The sequence below is a fragment of the Porites lutea genome, chromosome 3 (assembly GCF_958299795.1).
Source record: "Porites lutea chromosome 3, jaPorLute2.1, whole genome shotgun sequence".
Classification (NCBI taxonomy): Eukaryota; Metazoa; Cnidaria; class Anthozoa; order Scleractinia; family Poritidae; genus Porites; species Porites lutea.
This window is the reverse complement of record NC_133203.1, coordinates 26,510,659-26,532,323: the sequence shown is the minus strand read 5'-3', so window position 1 is coordinate 26,532,323 and position 21,665 is coordinate 26,510,659. Positions and strand designations below refer to the sequence as shown.

Genomic DNA, 21,665 nt, shown 5'->3' with positions numbered 1-21,665 from the left:
TGTGTCAGTGATGTGCGTTCTTGTTGACTAACGTAACTCATTTGTTGTTAAAGGTAACAACGGAAGGAAAAAGAAGAGAACTAACAATTCTTCCTCCTACAGTAAATGTCGCTTCCTTATGAGCGTCAAATATTAAAATTTCTATATTTTACAGTCTGGAAGATCTGGAAGTTAATAAATAGCAAGGACTGTATGGTGTCTACGAGGTATAGTAGTGAATTTGGCTTCATTATAAGCGTGAAATATCAAAATGTCTATATTTTACCACAGTCTGCAAAATTTCGAACTTAAGAAATATCGAGGATTTTTTTTTGCGTCTTTTAGGTATAGTAGTAAATATGGCTTCATTATGAGCATCAAATATCAAAATGAGTATATTTTTACAAATACATTCTGCAAAATTTGGAAATTAAGATTACCATCTTCCCAGCGTGACTTGCGCATATTTTGGGATGATTGTTTCCGGTCTGTCTGATGACAACATGAATTTTATCTTAAGTTTGGGAGAAATTTTCGCCGCTTTAAGGATAAAATGTGGAGGTAAAGTGGGTCTAATCAAGCGTAATTTATCATCTTTCATTAGGAGAACAGAATGATTTCTTTATTAAATTATCCTGTTTTCTGTAAGATTTCACCGTGTGACCTTTCTCTCGTCATGCGTCGTTGCTTATCTGTTATATGCATGGTGTTTTACAATTATTCATTTCGGTAATCAAAAGAGGAGTCCATTGAGAATTGAGACAGATATTTATTCTATTAAGCTTTTCACATTCTAAAGAAACCAATTGACTCCTTTCAACTCCACACTTTCCCAGAAAATTTCATCTTAAACGTGAGTATTTTTAGCGCTATCTATCATGGTGAGAGACAAGCTCCCGTTGCGATGGGAGTGCATTTGGTAATATTTTCAACAAGTTTCCAATGAAATAGCATTCATTTTCTTTTTCGTATATTCAGACCGGAGATTACTGTAACTGTAGTTACTACGGCAGTAGTATTGGAGGTCAACAGTGTTTGAACCTGCGAAAGACTCGTACATGTCGGTATATTCGCCAGCTCAGTATAAACAAAAATACTGGTCATGAATGTTAATCATGATGTATTACATGTCGCGTACCGAGTTTCTCGCAACCAGGTTCTTTGATACCTTCTGCATTCAATGTATATTTAACTAAAAATTACGTAGCCAGCCTTTAGGAAGTATCATTAAATATTTATTTCATCGTGCACCCTCCCCACGTAACAAAAAAATGGTTTATCGCACCGCTTTATTTATATGCAGGCAAACAATCTCGATGAAGAATTTAAACGGTAAACAAAATCATAGACCTGGGAAAGATCGGGAAGGGCACCTGCAGCTACCTCATGAAATTCTGTTGAACGATCGATACAGTTTACAGGGCGTATACTGGATTATTTCGTGTATCTCTCTTGTGCCCTTATGTTTCCTCCTCGGCGACACTTCGAAATGAGTCATGCGCCGGAGTTCGGCCGTTGATAATATAATTTGACCACAATGCATGACGGGAAGAGGGTGATATCCTAAAAGTGCCAAGCCTTGTTGAGAAAAATCCATTTTTCAGCATAAAACAACCAAATCTGTTTTTTTTTTTAATTCAGAAATTTCAAGGCATTAATTTATTGTGTTTATTAGGTATAGTGAATTTGGCTTAATTATAAGCGTAAAATATCAAAAGTTCTATTCTTTAAGGTCTGCAAAATTTGGAAATCAAGAAATATCATGGAATTTATCGTGTATATTAGGTATAGAAGTGAATTTGGCTTCTTTGTAAGCGTCAAATATAACAAAAATCTATATCTCACAGTCTGGAAAATTTGGAAATTAACAAATATCAAGGATTTTACTCTGTCTATTACTTAGGTATGGTAATGATTTTAACTTCATTATGTGTCAAATATCAAACTTTCTACATTTTACAGTCTGCAAAATTTGGACATTTAGAAATATCAAAGATTTTATTGTGTATATTAGATGTAGTACTGAATTTGGCTTTATCGTAAGCGTCAAATACCAAAATTTCTATTTTTTATAGTCCGGAAAATTTGGAAATTAACATGTACAAAAAAAACATGGATTTTACTGTGTCTATTAGGTATAATAAGTGAAAATAACTAATGACCAAATTATTCTTTAACTGAAGATTACTACCTTAAACCTCTCAACTATTGCTGGGAAATTTTCTAGAGAGTAATTAATCTAAGCCCCATTGTGTGACCCAGGAAATCGCCTATCATAATAATAATAATAATAATAATAATAATAATAATAATAATAATAACAATAATAATAATAATTTATTCATTTATAATGCGCTTTTTAACATGCTAGGTGATCAAAAGCGCATTACAACAATAAGTGACCTAAAAACTATACAAATATTAGAAATATACACATATATTTAATATCTAAGAGATATTAAAAGCTAATTTAAAAAGATAAGTTTTAAGATTAGACTTAAAAGTAGAAATACATTTGATGCTGCGGAGGCTAACAGGAAGAGCGTTCCATAAAGTGGGCACAGCCACACTGAAGGAACTGTCACCAAATGAATTTTTCATTTTCCCCGACGGATGCTTTAAAAAAACACCTTCATTAGAGCGCAGCAAATAGCGCGTATTAGTCTTAGTATGAATTACATCAATGATGTAACTAGGTGCCATGCCATCGAGGGCTTTGAAAGTAAGTAATAAAATTTTAAAATTAATGCCATATCTTACTGGTAACCAGTGCAAAGTTATCAAAATGTGCGTAACATGGTCATACTTTTTACACGACATAAGCAGCCTAGCTGCAGCGTTGTGTACTCTTTGCAACTTAGCTATTTCACAGTCAGGTTATCCATAGAGAAGTCCATTACAATGATCGATTCTAATTGTAACGAAGGCATGCAACACCATTTCTAATTTATCCCTAGGCAGAAATTGGCTTATTCTCTTGATATTATGTGACCAGAAAAATGCCGCACTACAAGACATAGAAATATGGGTCGACATAGAAAAATGCGAGTCGAACTAGGCGCCGAGGTTACGCGCTACTTTAACAGGCTTAATATAAATAGTGCCAACATGGACAGAACAGTGATGAATTTTCAGTAACTGCTGTCTCGATCCGATAACAAGAAATTCATTCTTATCATCTTTGTTCTTTAATTTTGAAGCCGAAGATTTTTAGCCTGTGTACAGACCCTACCTCCCCTCCGATTTTTATTGAGGGGAGGGGGTCTGTACACAAGCTAAAGATTGATTTGAGCATTTCTGAAAAATTGCATAAGAATTTCCCGAGAATTCTTAAGGAAATCAACGTGAAGTAATCGGCTAACAGATAATTCTCGTGAAACCCTAGCCTAGGACTGTGTGGAGAAATTTCGCCGAGGTAAATCTTGCTTTTTCAGGGTAATTTTCGACGGTTTTGTATTCATTTTATTTCATGAATTTAAATGATATTTCCATCCTCTTTTTGTACTGTATTTATGCTCTTTTGACCGATTTTTGTACTGTTTTCAGACAACTCTAAGGCTATTTTCTTACAATGCATTTTTGCATCCTATTTCTGATGTATTTTCATAATATGGGCGTGCTATTGCTTTTCTTCTTCTGTGTTATTTTAATACTATTTTCAAAGTATTTTTATTGTATTTGCAAGTATGAGTATTTTACTAAATTTCGAAACCGATTAAACAGCTATTAAAATGTACTTTGCAGCATAACATTTTAATAGCGTTTTAAACAAACAGGTTAAAACACTTTAAAATCAGTCGAAAAATTTATTAAAAATATTTTTTTGTACCTATTTTAAACCCTTTTTTTCAAAATACGTTTAAAATTGCCATTGAAAATAGCTTTGAAATAGTATAGCAAATTAAAATATGTTTTTGAAACTGTTTTTATCCTTTTTTTTATTCCGATTTATAAGGTATTTAAAAACTGTTTTAGACCTGTTTTGAGCCTTGCAAAAGTCCTGTATTTTTTTTTTATATATTTTAAAACAATTTTAAAATACTTAAATTTTTTTTTAAATAGCGTTTTAAACAAGTTAAAACCCCTTTAAAAGCAGTAGAAAATACATTAAAAATACACTTTTCACCCTATTTAAAACCTATTTTACAAAACAGGTTAAAAACAGTTTTCAAAAATAGCGTAAAAATACATTAAAAACAGTGTTGGATTGGGTAAGGGTAGTTTGTCCCATCACATCCATTTACGTAAATCACTAGTGCATCGCTCCATGGCTTTCAATGCCATCGCTTGATCCGTACGACTGTTAGGATCGAAAGACAAGTAAAGTTGCGTGCCGTCAGCGAAGCAATGCGCATTCGGCAGGTGGTCAGGTTGTACTATCTTAATGAGCTTGGTGTAGATAAATGTAATGTAAATGTAATGTAAATATAATAAACGACCCTAAATGTAATAAAGTCCTAAATGTAATAACATTTTGTCCTAAATTTTATACAATTTGCCCTAAATGTAATAAAGTCCTTAATTTAATAACATTTTGTCCTAAATTTTATAACAATTTGCCCTAAATGTAATAAATTCTTAAAAGTTGCCAACTACATGCACAGTAATTACTTGAATAAGGGCCGCCTTCAATTAGTAAGGCGGCGCTTATTCGTGTAAATATGGTACTAAGCGGTATTACTCTAATGTTAAGCACCGCTCTCAAATAAGCCCCGCATTTCTGAAGAAAAAAGTTAATAAGCACCGCGGCGCTAATTCGCGTAAATTCGGTACATTTCCTTATGCATTGTGAAACTCAACGTTTACAAATAAACTGCCTGTAAACAACAAATTATCAGTATTTTTCTAAAAAAGCAATATTTAAGCAACTGGAAAATTTTTTCCTGTGTTTGCATATATATAGCCTGATATAAACACGAGAGGGGTTAAGAGAATTCGAGACAGTTATGCAAACCCTCGACTTCGTCTCGGGTTTGCATAACCTCGAGTGTTTGTATGAGACTATGCAAACAGGGGGAAAAAGTTTTCTATTGCTTTTACAAAAAAACGTTCCCGAAAAAAAAGAAAAACTCTTTGTTTTGGTTACTGATTAAAAGAGAAATTCTTACCAGTCGCGAAGTCTTGTGCACGAAGCTTAATGTACGTGCAATCAGTTCTTGTTTTGCAATAAAGATGCTTTCCCAAAAAGGGTTTTTCTCGCTTAAAATGTCAGCTTAAGTGAAAAAAAAATTGGCACAGCATGTTTGTGAAGATTTTCCAAGTTTCATCCGACGAAGGAATGGGTAAAGAAAGTAAAGTAAATTTGTCGAGTTTTCAACTCAAAAAACATTTTAAAATTCGTGCTTGTGTGATAAGCGCGCGAAAAGCAAAACATCTTGACTCCGCACATGTTTACATACTCTCGTGCAAAGGCATCTCTCGGCCAATCAGAGCGCGAGCGTATTATCAAGAGGGTTACCCACCAAAGCGGGTTATCTAACCTACCTGGGGTCCCCCACCTCCATGTAAACAGGCCCTTAGACTTCTCGTTTTTTTGTCCTCATAATTTAGCCGATTAGTCTCTTTTCTAGAGCTCCAACGTTGACAAGCAACAGGATCTTCGTCCACGGTTTTTGGAGTAAATTTCTTTAACAGAAATGAAGTATGAAAAAGTAAGGCTTACAAGTTTTTTTTTTATTATTATTTTGTCCCTTTACAAGCAATTTATTCGTAAACGTCAAGTTACACAGTGCACCAAAGTGTATTAAATTTTTTCTCCAAAAATGTGGCCCTAATTTGAGGGCGGCGCTTAAAAACATAGTAATACCTTTAAGTACCGTATTTACGCGAATAAGCGCCCCCAGCGTTTGTCAAATTTCCCCCATATGCGGCGCTTAAATGAGGGCCGCGCTTATTTGAATAATTTTTGTAATTTTGCAACTTAAGAGTGGTTGCCAGAGAAAACCGGGCAAAATGTTAAAAATGTCAACGGAAGGGGGTCAACAGAATAAGTTCATACTAACATCATAGATAGGTCTGGTGGAATAATGGACAAATACACCAAACATAGGTTCTTCACTGCTCTTGTATTAGAGATACGAGCATCACTTTATTCGACCCCCTCGGACGCCATTTTTGTAAGCAAATTTTCACCATTTTCTGAAACTCACAGAACCCTCAAAATTTAACGAGCTAAGTTTACTTTTTGCATGCGATACAACACATCACAGAAATGCTTTCTAAAACCATAAGATTTGTTAAATAGCCACGGACAAGACTAAAATTTTCTTAGTTCATCTGACCTAAACTCAGTGTCTGCAAACGAGCAAAAAATCGGGCATTTTTGAATTGATCTACAGCGCACAACTAAAACGACAGAACAACTCTGACAGCCAAATTGCAGTCTACTATTATCCATGTAGCCAAAACACTAATAATCATTTTGGGCCATTGAAACAGGAAGAAATTAGAAAACTCACATTTGTTATAGTTTGCAAGCTTTTTCTTGCAAACAGGCCGATCCCTTCGTGTTTGTTTAAGTCCTCTTCGTGAATTTTCTTTCATATTTCGCTGTAAAGTATGTTCAGCAGCTGGAGGAAATATAAAAAAGCTCGAAATACTGCCTGGGTTACACTTTGAAAGGGCAAAAAGTGCTGAACGATTCAGGGCGGAAAAAGGTAATGAGCATGCGTGAACTTTTTTGCCCAGATCCCCTGGCCGGGTTTGAAAAATTGGCGGGATTTCAAATATTTTCTTGCCTAAAAATAAAATGTTTCCACTCATAACCTGGAAAGAACAGGCAATTTGTCTTCAAAAGTTGCCAGCTGTGGTTATAACCTTGTCGTTCCTTAATTTTCTCGAAGAATACCTCATAGTAAAACGGACTTTAACGACATTAATTTCCTTGCGTTGTACTGGGAATGTGCATGCGTAGGTCGGATTTTTTTCAAGATGCATTCACAAAATGTGCTCATATAAGGAAGTTTCTGGATATATAAGGTTCGGAGCTCCACTGTGGACACAAAAACAACATATCTTTGGACAGTGATTTGCCCAAAAAAATTAACGCTTGCCCACAATGTGTTTGAAGTCACTGAACTTTGTCGCACTCGAGCGGATATTTTACTTGACAACCCTCGCTCGATCGGACTCTCGTAGTTTCGTAGATCACTAAAATATAAACAAAATCCTCAATGTAGAAGTTATTGCGTTGATATGTGAGCAGAAGGAAGGTCAATCTTTATCTAGTAAAATCTTCCCAAAAATCGGTTTTAAAGCAAATATAGTTTTTTAAACTTGCTCGTTTCGCACAGATATATAAATTTTGCTTTGTGTTGTCAAGTTGAACACGCATAACATCTGTCAAAAAACCTACAAGTAAGAAGGATTTCCTTCAAATAAAGTTAAAGTTACATTATTTCAAAAAAATTGTTGCTGACAATGAAGAAATGAATTTTCTGTGCGAAAACAACCTACCTAAAGATCTTAAAAGCAAAAGATCAGTTGCAACTTGGCAGCCAAGCCATGATTCACCATTTAGCTATTTTCAATACGCTTAACTGGTCCATGCAAGGGTCTTCGTTTAAGCAAATTCACAGCAGATCATTAGAAAATACAGAAGATTGCACATAAGGGTTTGTTTTGCTCGCCTCAGTCAAAACAAGCGGCAGCAATTGTTTACGGGAAAAGAGTGAATTGTAGTTGAAGTCACTGCCGGCAGTTGTCGGTCTCTACTTCACAGCGAGTGAAAAGGACAATTTGCGTACAGAAAGTTATTCTTATAAAGAACAGAAACTTTCACAGTGCACTGGAAAAAAAAAATGTAATGAAAAGTAAAAAAACTCTGACTATTATTACTTGAGGAACAGAAAAATGATCTTGAGTAAGCTTGCTGGCCTTCTATTTCCGAGAAAGTTTAATAAGCGCACAAGTTTGTTCACTCTGATGCGTTATAGCAGCAATATGGTTCTTTGACTGAAGACAAAGATAAAGCTGGTTCTCGGAGGTAATAAATCTGGGTATGTAAAAAAAGTAACCGTAACTACTAATAACAGAATACAAGCGGGTTTTAATTCAACCCGGCGAAATCAACTCATAAATTAATCGGATGCACAATCAGAAAAATACTCGCCTCTTAAGAAATGTTCAAAACCTTTTATTCCACCTCAGACTGACAGAATGATCCGTTTTTCCTTTAACATTGGTTGTTCTGAATCCAAAGTAATTTTCAAGCGACGAAAAAAAAGCAAACAATAAAAATGCTCTACAGGGAGCAAACGTTCGCACCTCGTGCATTTCACTCAGAACTCCAGCAACAAACAAACACAGTCAACACACAGAAAAGCCCGCCTTGAGCCTGCGATAAGGGATGCGCAGAAGCTTGCGCAGAACGTTTTTCCGCCCTGAAGCTGAACGATAGGATGAAACTAGAAAATAAGAAAGCGACGCCATCTTGAAAATTCAGCACTCAGGAGGGACTGGCACTAGTAGCTGCCTTGTACAAAGATGAATCACCAAACAGCTAAAAAACAAAAACAAACAAACAAACCGGCTTATCAGCGACCTACTACAGTCCTATTTCTTCCTTAATCACTACTTTTAGTTAAATTTGGTTTGTTTTGTGTTTCTTCTTTTTGGAGGAGTGATAGGGTGTGCTGAACAGGTGACCAATTGGCATTACTTTATTCAGTCTTCATTTGCTCTTCATTCACTTCATTTTGAGTTATCCTGTATAACTCTTAGCGTTTCTTTGGACTCTTTATTGTATCATCTATTATTGCATCAGTCTTCAATCACCGTCCATGTCCGAAGGTCCACTCATCTCCTGTTCATGATTTCATGATGCACTTTTCATAGTCTGGAAGGCTTCGCCCGATGGGTACCTCTTTCAAGCATCAGGTGTAACAAAGGGTAGTGGAGAGGAAAATCTTTCATTAAGTATTTTAAAGGGCCTTTGATTAAAATGCGTCGAAGAAACACGCTTTATGGCAATATCATTTACATGTTAATTCAGTTAAAGGTTACACGAAAATGACCGGAAGACCTCCTTTCTTACCGGTATATTCTCACGAAGCATATATATGAAAAGGATACAACTTTTCAAAGAAAGATACACGAAAGGGGTACCTTTTGTCAAAAATAGTATATATAAGGGTAAGGGACTGGACCTCGGACGAAGCCTCTCCGAACAAAGCTTTACTGAGTAACCTCCCACACCCCTCCCCCCCACTTCTCCCTAGGGTTTTTGGCAACTTCTAGTATTTCGAGCAACTTTTTTCGTTTCAAGCATCTTTTTGCATAATTTCGGAGCAATTTCTCTTACTATTTTTTTTCCAATTCTGAGATACCTGAGCAGCTTTTAGTGCTTAAATTGGCCTTGCTCCCATCTTGCACAGTGTTTTAGTAGACAATTTATGAATTTCCTATGAAAAAAGAGCCAGATCTTCATCCCTTGGGGGCAGATGATGGGCGCTAGATGCAGCCGGGCTGCTAGGTCAGAGGTTTTTTTGAACAAAAAGGCAAAATGGCGGACGTCGATTCACACTTGACTGACACGAGTATCTGAGGCGAAGAAGGTCATTCAACAATTTTAATGGCTCATGCTAGAATATTAATACTGACGTGTAGTCTTAACTCATACATTTTTGGTTTTAATTTTGGTTTACGGTCTCCTGATGGCGGACAGAGTTATCTAGCAACGCTAATTACGCTGCGAAATTGCACAAAATTACGTTTTTATTCTCTACCAGGAGCCATATATATCTAAATCGGGGTAGTAGGCCGTACCTGGATACCTTTTCCAGGAATGGGGTTGACTTCATCGAAAGATATATATCATAGCCATTAAATGGCTATTTTTAGCACATTTTGTGCCATCTCGTATGATTCGCGCACGCATTTTTTGCAACAGCGCCGTGGAAAGGATTAATAAACGAAATGGCGTTGGAAATTACCTCCGTAGGAGATGAGTAAATTCCATTTCTGTCATCATTGTCTCCCCTGAATTTATGTTAAACACCGTAGTGAGAGTGTTTTTGATAAATCCAGTGAACAAAAAGGAACCTAGTGGCTGTAAACTTCCAGGTGTACAACTTCTATCAATGATCAATATGATGGAAAAGGTAACATACTTTACAGCGAAATATGAAAGAAAATTCACGAAGAGGACCTAAAACAAACACGAAGGGATCGACCTGTTTGCAAGAAAAAGCTTGGAAACTATAACAAATGTGAGTCTTCTAATTTCTTCCTGTTTCAATGGCCCAAAATGATTATTAATGTTTTGGCTACATGGATAATAGTAGACTGCAATTTGGCTGTCAGAGTTGTTCTGTCGTTTTAGTTGTGCGCTGTAGATCAATTCAAAAATGCCCGATTTTTTGCTCGTTTGCAGACACTGAGTTTAGGTCAGATAAAATAAGAAAACTTTAGTCTTGTCCGTGGCTGCTTAACAAATCAATGAGTTTAGAAAGTAGTTTTGTGATGTGTTGTATCGCATGCAAAAAATAAACTTAGCTCGTTAAATTTTGAGGGTTCTGTGAGTTTCAGAAAATGGTGAAAATTTGCTTACAAAAATGGCGTCCGAGGGGGTCGAATAAAGTGATGCTCGTATCTCCAATACAAGAGCAGTGAAGAACCTATGTTTGTTATATTTGTCCATTACTCCACCAGACCTATCTATGATGTTAGTATGAACTTATTCTGTAGACACCCTTTCGTTGACACTTTTAACATTTTGCCCGGTTTTCTCTGACAGCCACTCTTAAGAGTTTATTATATTTAGGACAAAATGTTATTACATTTAGGACTTTATTACATTTAGGACAAATGTTGTTACAGTAAGGACTTTATTACATTTAGCGTCGTTTATTACATTTAGGTCTACACTTAGAGGCGTAAACCACAAATAGAAGCGGGCCGAGACAGCTGCCTTGTGGGACAGCAAAAGGCAGATCAAAGATATCAGATGTAGCCCCCTCAAACAAAACACGCGGGCTGCGTCCGGACAAATACGACGAGAACCACTTTAAAGCCTTCCCGCCTATACCAAAATCAGTGGTCAAGCGTTTTAGCAAAATCACGTGGTCCAAGATGCCAAAAGCAGCACTTAAGTCTAAGAGGACAAGTAGTGTAACACGCTGCGATTTCTTATTCAATAGAATATCATTAGCAACGTTGACCAACGCTGTTTCCGTACTGTGATATCGGCGATATGCAGATTGTAATAGCGGATAGAGACCGGACCGGACAAGGTGGTCATATATCTGGTTAAATACTGCGCACTCAGTGAGCTTGGAAATATAGGCCAAGTTGCTTACAGGACGCAAGTTCTTGAAGAGAGATTTAAGTCCCGGTTTCTTTGGCAGTGGTATGACCACGGCCTCTTTCCAGCAGTCAGCAAAAGTTCCTGACTCCAACGAGCAAATAATTGTGTTGGTGATCACCGGAATAACCAATTCCCTACAAGGCTTCAGTAAGTACCTACCTATGGGATCGGGGTAACAGGAAGTTGATCTAGAGTTCGCAATGAGCACAAGCATATCGTCCTTGGCTAACAGCTCAAAGGCTTCAATACGAGTCGGAGGAATTGTAGAGTCACTATTTACATCACTGTCATCCAGGACATAACCCTGATCATTCGGAACATAACCCTGGTCAAGCTCTTCGCGCAATCGGCTGATTTTTTTGCAATAGAGTACTTCCCAATGTCATTTGCAAGCGCTGATTTGTCCGTATAGTCCGAGAAGCATAACGATTTCATCCCGAGTATTAACTGCAATAAGATCAATGATGGACGATGACTACGTTCAATAAAGTTTATTACTGTTGTTTTAGAGTAATCTCCCTTTTCTTTGTTATTTTATTATTTTAGTTACATCTACATTTTAAGCGCACCCCAATCATTCCAGGTTACCGTAATTACTATCAGATTCGTCACACGTTCAAAAGTCGAGTTAGTCTTACTTACAACGCAACTACTTTGACTTACAACGATCCATGCCATCTTGTCAAAACAAGGCACAAAAGCGAAGCTTATTGAGCACTTGAAATCTAAGCCACGTAAATTACCTCAACATGTTTCGCGCAAATAAACTTCTTGAATTGTTGTCAAAAGAAAAAAACTCGGTCACCCGGAATCGAGGTAAGGAGACTCCCATTAGGACTGGGGCCTAGACACTTCTTCTACCATTATCCGGGACACTGAAATCCACCCAGTGTAAGCGTCTCCCAGGGTGTAGCCACTACACTTTCCTACCCATAATTCCACTCTAACCGCGCCTTGTGGAATATTTTCACAGTACCCCTCAAATGAACGATGATGCAGCAGCTGGGGGTTCCCAGATGACCAGTCGTTGTAAACAACAGCGTCAATCGTCATTGGTCCACTGCATTCATTTCCACTGAATTTGAAATACCACCTATTACACTTAACATCACCTATGACCCTCATGACTCCATGAAATGAGACTTTAAGCGCAGTATCAGACTTCAACTTGTTAAAAGCACAGTCCTGAAAATAAACAAACAAACAAAAAAACAAAACAAACAAACCGAAAAAAAAAAAAAACGATTAACACGTCTGCAACTGTAATAATGCTAAATAACACAGAAATTAATGCCAGCTGGAGAAAGGTTGATTGGGGATAGAGGCTGAGAGAATGAGGTTGGGGTCATTGCTGTGCTTTAAAGAATATCTCTGAAAAACCTCTTTCCACCTGTGATAATCGTCTGTGGTACTTATACATACTTCGTGTTTAGCTTTTAAGGCGTTTCTTGTTTACCTTAATCTTTCCGCTATCAGCACCGCTGGATGATTTCCACACACATTGTTTCCAGTTGGTTTGTGGTACTACACTTGCTTGACTTGCTTTGGCGCTTTCTCCTTTCTCTCCTTTGTCTCCTTTTCTTCCTTGATTTCCCACAATGCCTGGCTCTCCTTTCATTCCCACAAGCCCCGATTCACCTTTTGTTCCCATGATTCCTGGCGGTCCGCTTTTCCCGGGTGGCCCTTCGCGCCCTCTGTCTCCTCTTGGACCCGGTACTCCTTGCGATCCCTTATCACCAGTTTGTCCTTTTGGACCTTCTCTTCCCTGGGGTCCCTGCGGCCCAGGCACGCCCGGCATTCCCGGCATGCCATTTGACCCTGGAATGCCTGGAAAACCATGACTCAGTATAGATTTCTGAAAGTAAAGTTGAGTCATTAAAAGAAGAGCCATAGCATATCATAGCAGTGAACGGAGGTAATGTACTGGGAGAGTAATTGCAGTGTCTTAGAGGCAAAGCCATAGGCGCAGTTTCGCCTGTGGCGCAGGCTAACCACCATATTTAACAATTAATGATCGAGGAGGGTGTTATCCGTCGAGGTCGTAGGCCGAGGCGGATACCACCCTCCGAGATCTCCATAATTCTTCATATGATAGGAAAGCCGAATTCAATAATTGTTTTATTATTCAGTTAAAAAATTCCCAGTTTAAAAAAAATAGCTAAAACATGCTTACCTCCATCGATGTTAAGTTCATCTTCGATAGTCCACGTTTAAGGTTGTTCAGCTCCGCAAATGTTCACCAAATAGCAGATTTCGCCCTTCGAGTTGTCTTCTTGCTGTTCTTGCCATGTTTTTAGCTATTATTTCGCCTAGTTCTTACTCTTGAAACGAGAGACATGTCCGCCATGTTTGTTTTCACAACCAACACGACTCAACCTCGTCCCCAGGTCTTCTCGGTTACCGGTGCATTAACAAGCAAAAAGGCTGTACTTTTGACGTCAACGGTTCATTAAACGCAAAACTTGGTTATCAGTAGCTTGGTATCGTGAATTATACGTGAGCTTTTAGCCAATCAGAATCGTGGAAATATTTTGAATGAATAATAATAACATTTACTATGCGTCCATCGACAAAGTGCTGTCCAAGCGTAATCTCAGGTTTAGCGGAAATTATCAGGAAATACTCTGTGCTTTGGGAAACATCTGTCACAGTGAAACACTTGATAAAGAAAACTTTTCTTGCGTTGCTAAATTGTACAAAATCGACGGCGAGATTCTCGAAGCCGAGCAGAAAATGTACGCGAGATTTCGTCTTGTGCGCAGATTAGGCTCAATGACTGTTCAAGAAATGTGCAGAAAATGCACGAGACTAATGTATTTGATATGTTTCCAGTGTTTTCTAATGTGGTACATATCCTTGGAGTGATACCTGCTGCATGTGTTCTACAGCACGATCGATCATTCAGTATATTACGCAGATTGATTGCGCATATGCCAACTCTGCAGTAAACAAATGACATGGTTCGTATCATTGATATTTTCGGCATTCAAAATGGCGAAGACAGCTATTTGCTTTAACGTATTTTATGAGCCCATATAATAGATTCATATGTAAGAATACTTTCACTTCATATGTAGGCCTATGTTGTTGCATCGTATGACCCTCATTATTTCTTTTCGACGGTTTCGTAAAAATTTGGGCAACTTGTGAGATTTTTTTGGGAAAATAGTTTACCCCGCACCTCACAACCCACCCCGCCCTGGCGAAAAATTGCCCGCACGCCTATAGGCAAAGCGGGAATGAAAGCGTACGTTTTCAGTTAGTAGTGAAGATCGGCGAGAAGTTTTAATCAAAATTCATGTCAACATATATAATGTATGGGAAACAGGAAATTTTAATAAATAACCGAGCAGGAATTTTATATCAAGACTTATTTTAGTAAGGCTACGTATATTGATAAAGAAAGCGGTCTTGACAAACGGTTTGGTGAACTCCCAGTTATCCCCCTAAGCAAAACAAAATAAAGAAAGAAGAAAAGAAAATAATAATTATAGTAATCAAGATGATGATGATGATGATGATGATCGCGGCGTCGAACATCGTCGGCATGACATAGTGTTTTTCGATAAAAAGATAGCAAGGATGGTGTCATATAATTGTTATTAATAGTAGTCCCTGGGGTAGGGGTGAAAGCAAGGGAACGCCTGTCACGGAGCTACCCAAATGGTTAAAATTAAAAAAGGAAAAGTCGGGAAAGCGCAAGCATTTAAGAAAGAGAGTTGCTCGGCTGAGGAATGTAAATGCTTCAGAATCACTTAATAGTAGGAGCTTTGGCTATGGTGACGAATGCAAATTCTTCAGAGTAGGATAATAATAATAATAAAAAATAATAACGATAATGATAATGATGATGATGATATAATAACCAAATAATAATGATAACAATAATAATAATAATGAGAATAACGATAATATTAGCAATGATATTAATAAGTTAATGATCAATTTTTAAAACCCCCCAAAAATCTTAAAAGCTAGCGACATATCTTGTAGATGTTTTATAGTGGAAAGGAGAAATTCCCTTAAAAACAAAGCTCAGTCTCCCTGCATTTTATTTTGCGGCTTGCCTTCATAAACAACGCCAAAAAGGAGAACTCCGCCCTCAATTCAATTGACATGACACGGCCGTCTATCGATACCCGTCTATTATTGAGAAACTCCGAAATAAATTGTCTAAAACTGGGTAGGTCAGAACACTCCGTGAGACCAACCTTTGGGGCCAATTTTAAAACGCAGACTTAACAACAGAAGAGTTGAAGCTAGCATTTTATTGTGCAAATACAAACTCCGTTGTGGAACTTTTTGATGCGATTTTCTTTTCCACCCACTGCCCGACACTCAAAAATATCAGCTAAAACAAAATAGTTGTTTCATACCTCGCATAAATCTTTTAACTTTGCGGTGTTTTGTTGCTGAGGTGAGGTGGTTGTTCCCAGTGAACCACCGGAAAAAGAGAAAACCAAGAAAACAGCTAAATAATGAACCATTATTAGAGCCCAACCAGAACACTGCGATTACTGAAATCAGTGCTACGTGCTCATCAGCTAAATAGCAAATATTTGTTTTGTTCCTGTTTTAATGTTACTGGTCACCTCGTTATTTCATTTCCTTTTATGGTAGAAATATTTGTTTGTTTTCCTTCTCGGACAAGCGTCCCTTTTAAAGTGAGTCGTTATACGCGCGGGTATAGTTTCAAATATTTTCGTTTCGATTCGATTTTCCATTTGCAGTAACCTTTTTTTAAACGATCTCATTACACGTTTGCACGTTTGAAAACTTGGATATCGCACTGAAACAAATGTGTGATTTTAACCAATTGAAGTAACTTAAAGTTTGTTATGTGCACGATATTTGTTGCCTCATTTTTCTTGATAATGGCCTCTTTTCTTTTTTAGTTCTAACCTGCAAAAAAAATTAGGGTTGCAACCCCTTAAAAGCACCCACTTCCAGGTGGTTGGTGCTTATTATTAAATTACAATTTTAATTCAGTACCAGCCGCGCAAGTTCCAACTGACAAAGTTCATAAGCTATATTCTTTGAAAATTCTGTAACTAAGAATTTGTCATAAGTAATGAACTCTTAGCAAAGAGAGAAAACGGCTAAATAGCAACAAAACCAGTTAAAATCAAACGTCATGTCAAGACACAATCATATGTTATTTATGTCGATACAATGTAATATGTCTTTGTTGTCTCGCAGCATAGTTGATCATCCAATTCGTGTCAACCTAACCTCTCTTTCAAGAGGCAATAAATTTCATCGCTCTATTAAAAGTGCGTACAACTGTATACATTCCCGCGTTCGCTGCCTCTTGCTTTCACCCTCCCCTCCGTCCCTCTTTGCCATCTGTTGGGAGAACTTTGTGCGATTATGATTTAGTTTTGCAATTGGGCAAATTTCTAGCCCCACAATTGCTGATAATAACAAATTGTCTAGTATTATCGCTGTTAATTTAAATGCGTCTTTGTTTGACAGTCAGTTAAACTGCTATTCAGACAAGTGGCCAATTAATGCCATCACTCGAGTGTCATTTCTGTTGCGACTTCAATGAGAGCTATCCAAATTCCTACTAGGGAATCGGTCCCTTGATAAGGACAGAACCGTTATTCCGCAAGTAGCTACTGTCTACTATCACTGCCATGCCCGTTTCTTGAGTACAAATATTTTCAAAGCTTAAACTGAGATTTCATCTTTGTTTTTTATTAACGTGCACGTAAGCAGAGTTTAGTAATGTAATTACAAGAGCATCAAGACTTTGATAGCGCTGATAGCTGTTGTTTATTGTTGTTTTTTCAGGAAGTTTCTCTTTGCTGGCACGCCAAAAATATCAAGTCGTGACCTTCTCATCATGTTTCTCCTGCTAAGTACGTAGGTCGTGTTTCTAAACAAGCTCGAACTTGGCTGTTGTTGCTTTGTTTTAAAATACAGAGATAATGAGGACCAGCAAACTGGCCTGCGAGTAAAAGATACTCAAAGAGTTGCCGAGCTAGAGCAACTATAATTCCATCTTTGATAGAAGCAATTATACTAATGATAATTTATTTTAAACTAAGAAACAGAATTCCAGGTTTTTTTCCTTTGTCTTTCTTTCTGTACTTTTTTTAATCTTAGAAAATGGAAAGAATTTCAGGTCGTCCAGGAAATTTAACTGTGAGTAGAAATTTGTAAAATGTAAGCTCTAGACAAAGGTTTTTACAGTTTCTCTAGAAATAAGGAATACTAATAGTGTTTTAATTTTCCCGCTGACCAGCTGCTTTGGTTCTTTTGTTCGTCTATCAGAAATCCGCTCCAAAGAAGCTTTCTTCTTTCTCATTACCATTTAAATACGCGTGAATTTCTTGCACTTTCCTTTTCATAAAGAAGAAAGTGAATTTAAAGGGAACAGTCCATAAGTAAAGATTAGATAGCCCGCTATCACACCAAGGCGTCCCTGATAAGGTTGCCGCGCTTACTCCTGGATTATTTGTATACCCTTTTCTACCTTGCCTTTTTTGTTTGTTTGCTTGCTTTTGCGTGTTTTTCTTATGTTTTGCTTTCCTTTTCCTTTTTTCTTTTCACCATGAAAATTCAACAACAATGCCTCTTTTAAGGCAACGAGTCAGTTTTTATAAAGGGCAAGGCTACCAATTCAGTGTTAGAATTCTCTACTGCCACGCGGCAAGCCCGGGTTCGATTACCGGCCAGTGCATCTATTTTTAAAGTTTAATGTGGATTAAAAAAATAAATCATAATAATGATACTAATAATAATGACAGAAAAGATTGTTATCGTTCAGTTATTTAGCTAATTTAGTCATAACAAGAGGTATAGAACAAAGGATTTTTCACAGGTTGGGAGATCCGATGTACACTACATGAAGTAAGACAGTTGTTTTCGGCTTTTGTTTATCGCGTGTTTATGCAATCCCCCTCTACTATACTTGTGCTCTGATAAAATTATTGATCGATATTCTCTTCTCCATCTTTGTAACTTTTCCATATACCATGACGTAACCACTGAAGGCAGCAAACAGTAAAGCAGCTTAACCTGTTTGCATTTAAGTATTTGGGATCAGTTCTGGATGGCTGGTTTGATAGGATGGTTCTGACGAAAAAACGCATTCATTCGCTGTCATGTGTTACTAATCATTTTCTTGGTTTACTTATTTTCTTGTATCTTCGAGTCAATATTTAAATGTTTTTCCCTTTTCCATTTGAAGTAGAGTCATTAAAACAAAAAAAGAAGTTAAGAATTAGAAGCTTTGTGTTGCTCTAAGCTCACTGTAAAGTGGTTTAGCAGAAACGGGTCACCCTTACTTTCATGGAATTTAATCACATTTTATCAAGGCTAAAGAGATGTATGAGGTGAGGTAGCTGTTCTCAGTGAATCTGAAGAAATACATAGCATCAACGGGAGAGCGAAATGCTGTAGCATTACGAGACTAGCTGTGTTTTGTGATCCGAACTTCGTGCTCTTTTATTGGATAGCGAATATTAGTAACAATCTTATTTTCCTCCTTAATTGCATTTCCATTAATGGCATTACTATTTGAAGTTACTAAGTTGTTCCTTGTTTCTATTTCTTTCTCGAACAACTTAATATTTAATGCAGCCACCTACTGAATAATTTCCCTCCTTGCTAAGTGGGTAATCAGTGCGAGTGAGTGGTCAACTAAAATTTTGGTCAAGCTCCAGCTAAACAAGCCCAAAACATAGGCGTGGTTTCTATTTTTAATCTTTACACCATCAGACAATTTTCCCACTTACCCATGGACGTGCAAGTTTTGTTTGTTCTGACCATATGACTTAAAAAATACGTAATTTAAATAAAAGGGAATTTTAAGACGTCGACACCATGTTACATGCTAGATAGTTGTTGCTTCGTTTTTTTTTTATTATCCTTTGTTTGAGTTGGTTCTGTTTCTAACATGCAGACTATTCAAGATGAGCTCAGTTAAATGTTAAGATTGTATCCACTTCTGCAAGGTCGCTGGTGTTAAGTATTAAATTAGAATTTTCATTCATCGCCAGCAAGCCATGCCAAGTCCTTTAGATTGTTTTCTTTGATCATGATTTTGAGGTAATCGGTGTTTATATTTTACATTCCTTGAAGGTTGATCTTGTTCTGGTTCTTTTCTGCTGTTCAGATGTTTAAGTTATTAGTAATGAGCTCTACGCAAGAATAGAAAACAGAGTGAATAACAAAACAAGAGAAATACTGAATCATGATAAGGACTCAGAAACACTATTTTACGTTCATCGCAGTCATTGCTAGAAATTCTTGTTTCTTAGAAGTCAATGTATTGAAGTCGATCTCCTTTATTAGTTCTCTTTAGTTGATTCGAACAGGATTTTATCAACGCGTAACCAAATAATGATGATAACAATAATAATAATGAAAATAACGATAATAATATCAGCAATGATATTAATAATAATAACAATAAGTTACTGATAAATTTTTAAAGCCAAAAAAGTCTTAAAAGCTAGCGATATATTTTGATGTTTTGTGGTGGAAAAGAGAAATTCCTTTTTAAAACAAAGCTCAGTCTCCCCGCATTTCATTTTGCTGCTTGCCTTCATAAACAACGCCAAAAAGGAGAGCTCCGCCCTCAATTCAGTTGACATGTTACGGCCGTCTATATACCAGTCTATTATTGAGAAACTGCGAAATAAATTTTCTAAAATAGGCAGGTCAGAACAATCCTTGAGATCAACCTTTGGGGCCAATTTTGAAACGCAGACTTAACTACAGAAGAGTCGAAGGTAGCATTTTTATTGTGCCAATATAAACTCCGGTGCTGACCTTTTTGATCCGATTTTTTTTTCCACCCACTTCCCAAGACCCAAAAATATCAGCTAAAACAGAATAATTGTTTCTTACCTCGCATAAATCTTTTAACTTTGCGTTGTTTTGTTGCTGAGGTGAGGTGGTTGTTCCCAGTGAACCGCCAGAGAAAGAGAAAACCAAGAAAACAACGAAATACTGAACCATGATGAGAGCTGAACCAAAGCACTGCAATAACTGAAATCAATGCTACGTGCTCATCAGTTAAATAGCAAATATTTGTTTTATTTTTGTTTTAATGTTGCGGTTACCTCTTTATTTCATTTCCTTTTATGGTAGAAATATTTGTTTGTTTTTCCTCTAGAACAAGCTTCCCTCTTAAAGTGAGTCGTTATACGTGCGGGTATAGTTTCAAATATTTTTATATGATATATTTAAATCACCATATCATTTACCTCGTATCTTTTACCAACCATATCATTTACCTGTGCACGTTTCGTTTGAGTTCGATTTTTTTTTTTTTGCAGTAACCTTTTTTAAACGATCTCATTATACGTTTGCACGTTTGACAACGTTGACATCGTACTGAAGCAAATGCGTGATTTTAACCAATTGAAGTAACTTAAAGTTTGTTATGTGCACGATATTTGTTGCCTCATTTTTCTTGATGATGGCCCGTTTTCTTTTTTAGTTCTAACCCGCAAAAAATTCAAGGTTGCAACCTCTTAAAAGCACCCCCTTCCAGGGGGTTGGGGGTTATTATTAAATTACAATTTTAATTCAGCGCCACGGAAGCTCCAACCTAAAAAAGTTCATAAACTATATTCTTTGAAGATTCTGTTGCTAAGCATTTATCATAAGTAATGAAGTCTTAGCAAAGAGGGAAAACGGATAAATAGCACCAAAACCAGTTGAAATTAAACGTTATGTCAAGGCATAATCATATGTTATTTATGTCGATACAATGTAATATGTCTTTGTTGTCTCGCTGCATAGTTCGTCATCCGACTCGTGTCAACCTAACCTCTCTTTCAGGAGGTAATTATTTTCATCGCTCTATTAAAGGAGCGTACAACTGTATACATTCCCGCGTTCGCCCCCTCTTGCTTTCACCTCGGCGCTTACATCTCTGCGCAAAAAAATGTTTCCTACGCCTCCATCCCTCTTTGCCATCTGTCGGGAGACCTTCTGTTCGGTTATCATTTAGTTTTGCAATTGGGCGAATTTCCAGCCCCACCATTGCTAAAAATAACAAATTGTTTTTATTACTACTGTTAATTTAAATGCGTCTTTGTTTGACAGACAGTTAAACTGCCACTCAGACAAGTGGCCAATTAATTCCATCACTCGAGTGTCACCTCTGTTTTGACTTCAATGAAAACTTCAATGAGAGCCCCCCAAATTCCTGCTAGGGTATTGGCATAAATACTTCACCATGATAAAGACAGAAGCGCATCTACCGTCTACCGCCTGTTTCTTGAATTCAAATATTTTCAAGTTAAACTGAAATACCTTTTTTGTTTTTTCGTCAACGTGCACGCAAACAAAGTTTAGTAATTTAATTACAAGAGCATCAAAATTTTGCTAGCGCTGATAGCTGTCGTTCATTGTTGCT

General features: G+C 37.1%; 1 protein-coding gene across 2 annotated transcripts; it reads right to left on the bottom strand.

Annotated features, from left to right (window-relative positions):
• Window positions 1-11,760: 11,760 nt before the first annotated feature.
• LOC140930808 (collagen triple helix repeat-containing protein 1-like) lies at window positions 11,761-20,257 on the bottom strand. 2 transcript variants are annotated; one of them, XM_073380522.1, is made up of 3 exons: window positions 20,147-20,257; window positions 12,741-13,139; window positions 11,761-12,469 (listed from the first exon to the last, which is right to left on the bottom strand). In XM_073380522.1, exons 1-3 carry the CDS (start codon window positions 20,255-20,257, stop codon window positions 12,116-12,118), a joined length of 864 nt encoding a protein of 287 aa, XP_073236623.1. In that variant the 3' UTR covers window positions 11,761-12,115. The 2 variants fall into 2 exon arrangements, with proteins under 2 accessions (XP_073236623.1, XP_073236624.1); XM_073380523.1 differs by lacking the exon at window positions 20,147-20,257 and adding an exon at window positions 15,661-15,756.
• Between the last annotated feature and the right edge of the window lie 1,408 nt (window positions 20,258-21,665).

Coding starts and splice junctions, on each gene's coding strand:
- LOC140930808 (XM_073380522.1), bottom strand. CDS start 20,257: ATGGTTCAGTATTTCGTTGTTTTCTTGGTTTTCTCTTTCTCTGGCGGT. Junction 13,140..20,146: donor AGTTAAAAGATTTATGCGAG/GTAAGAAACAAT, acceptor CTTTACTTTCAG/AAATCTATACTGAGTCATGG. Junction 12,470..12,740: donor CTGATAGCGGAAAGATTAAG/GTAAACAAGAAA, acceptor GTTTATTTTCAG/GACTGTGCTTTTAACAAGTT.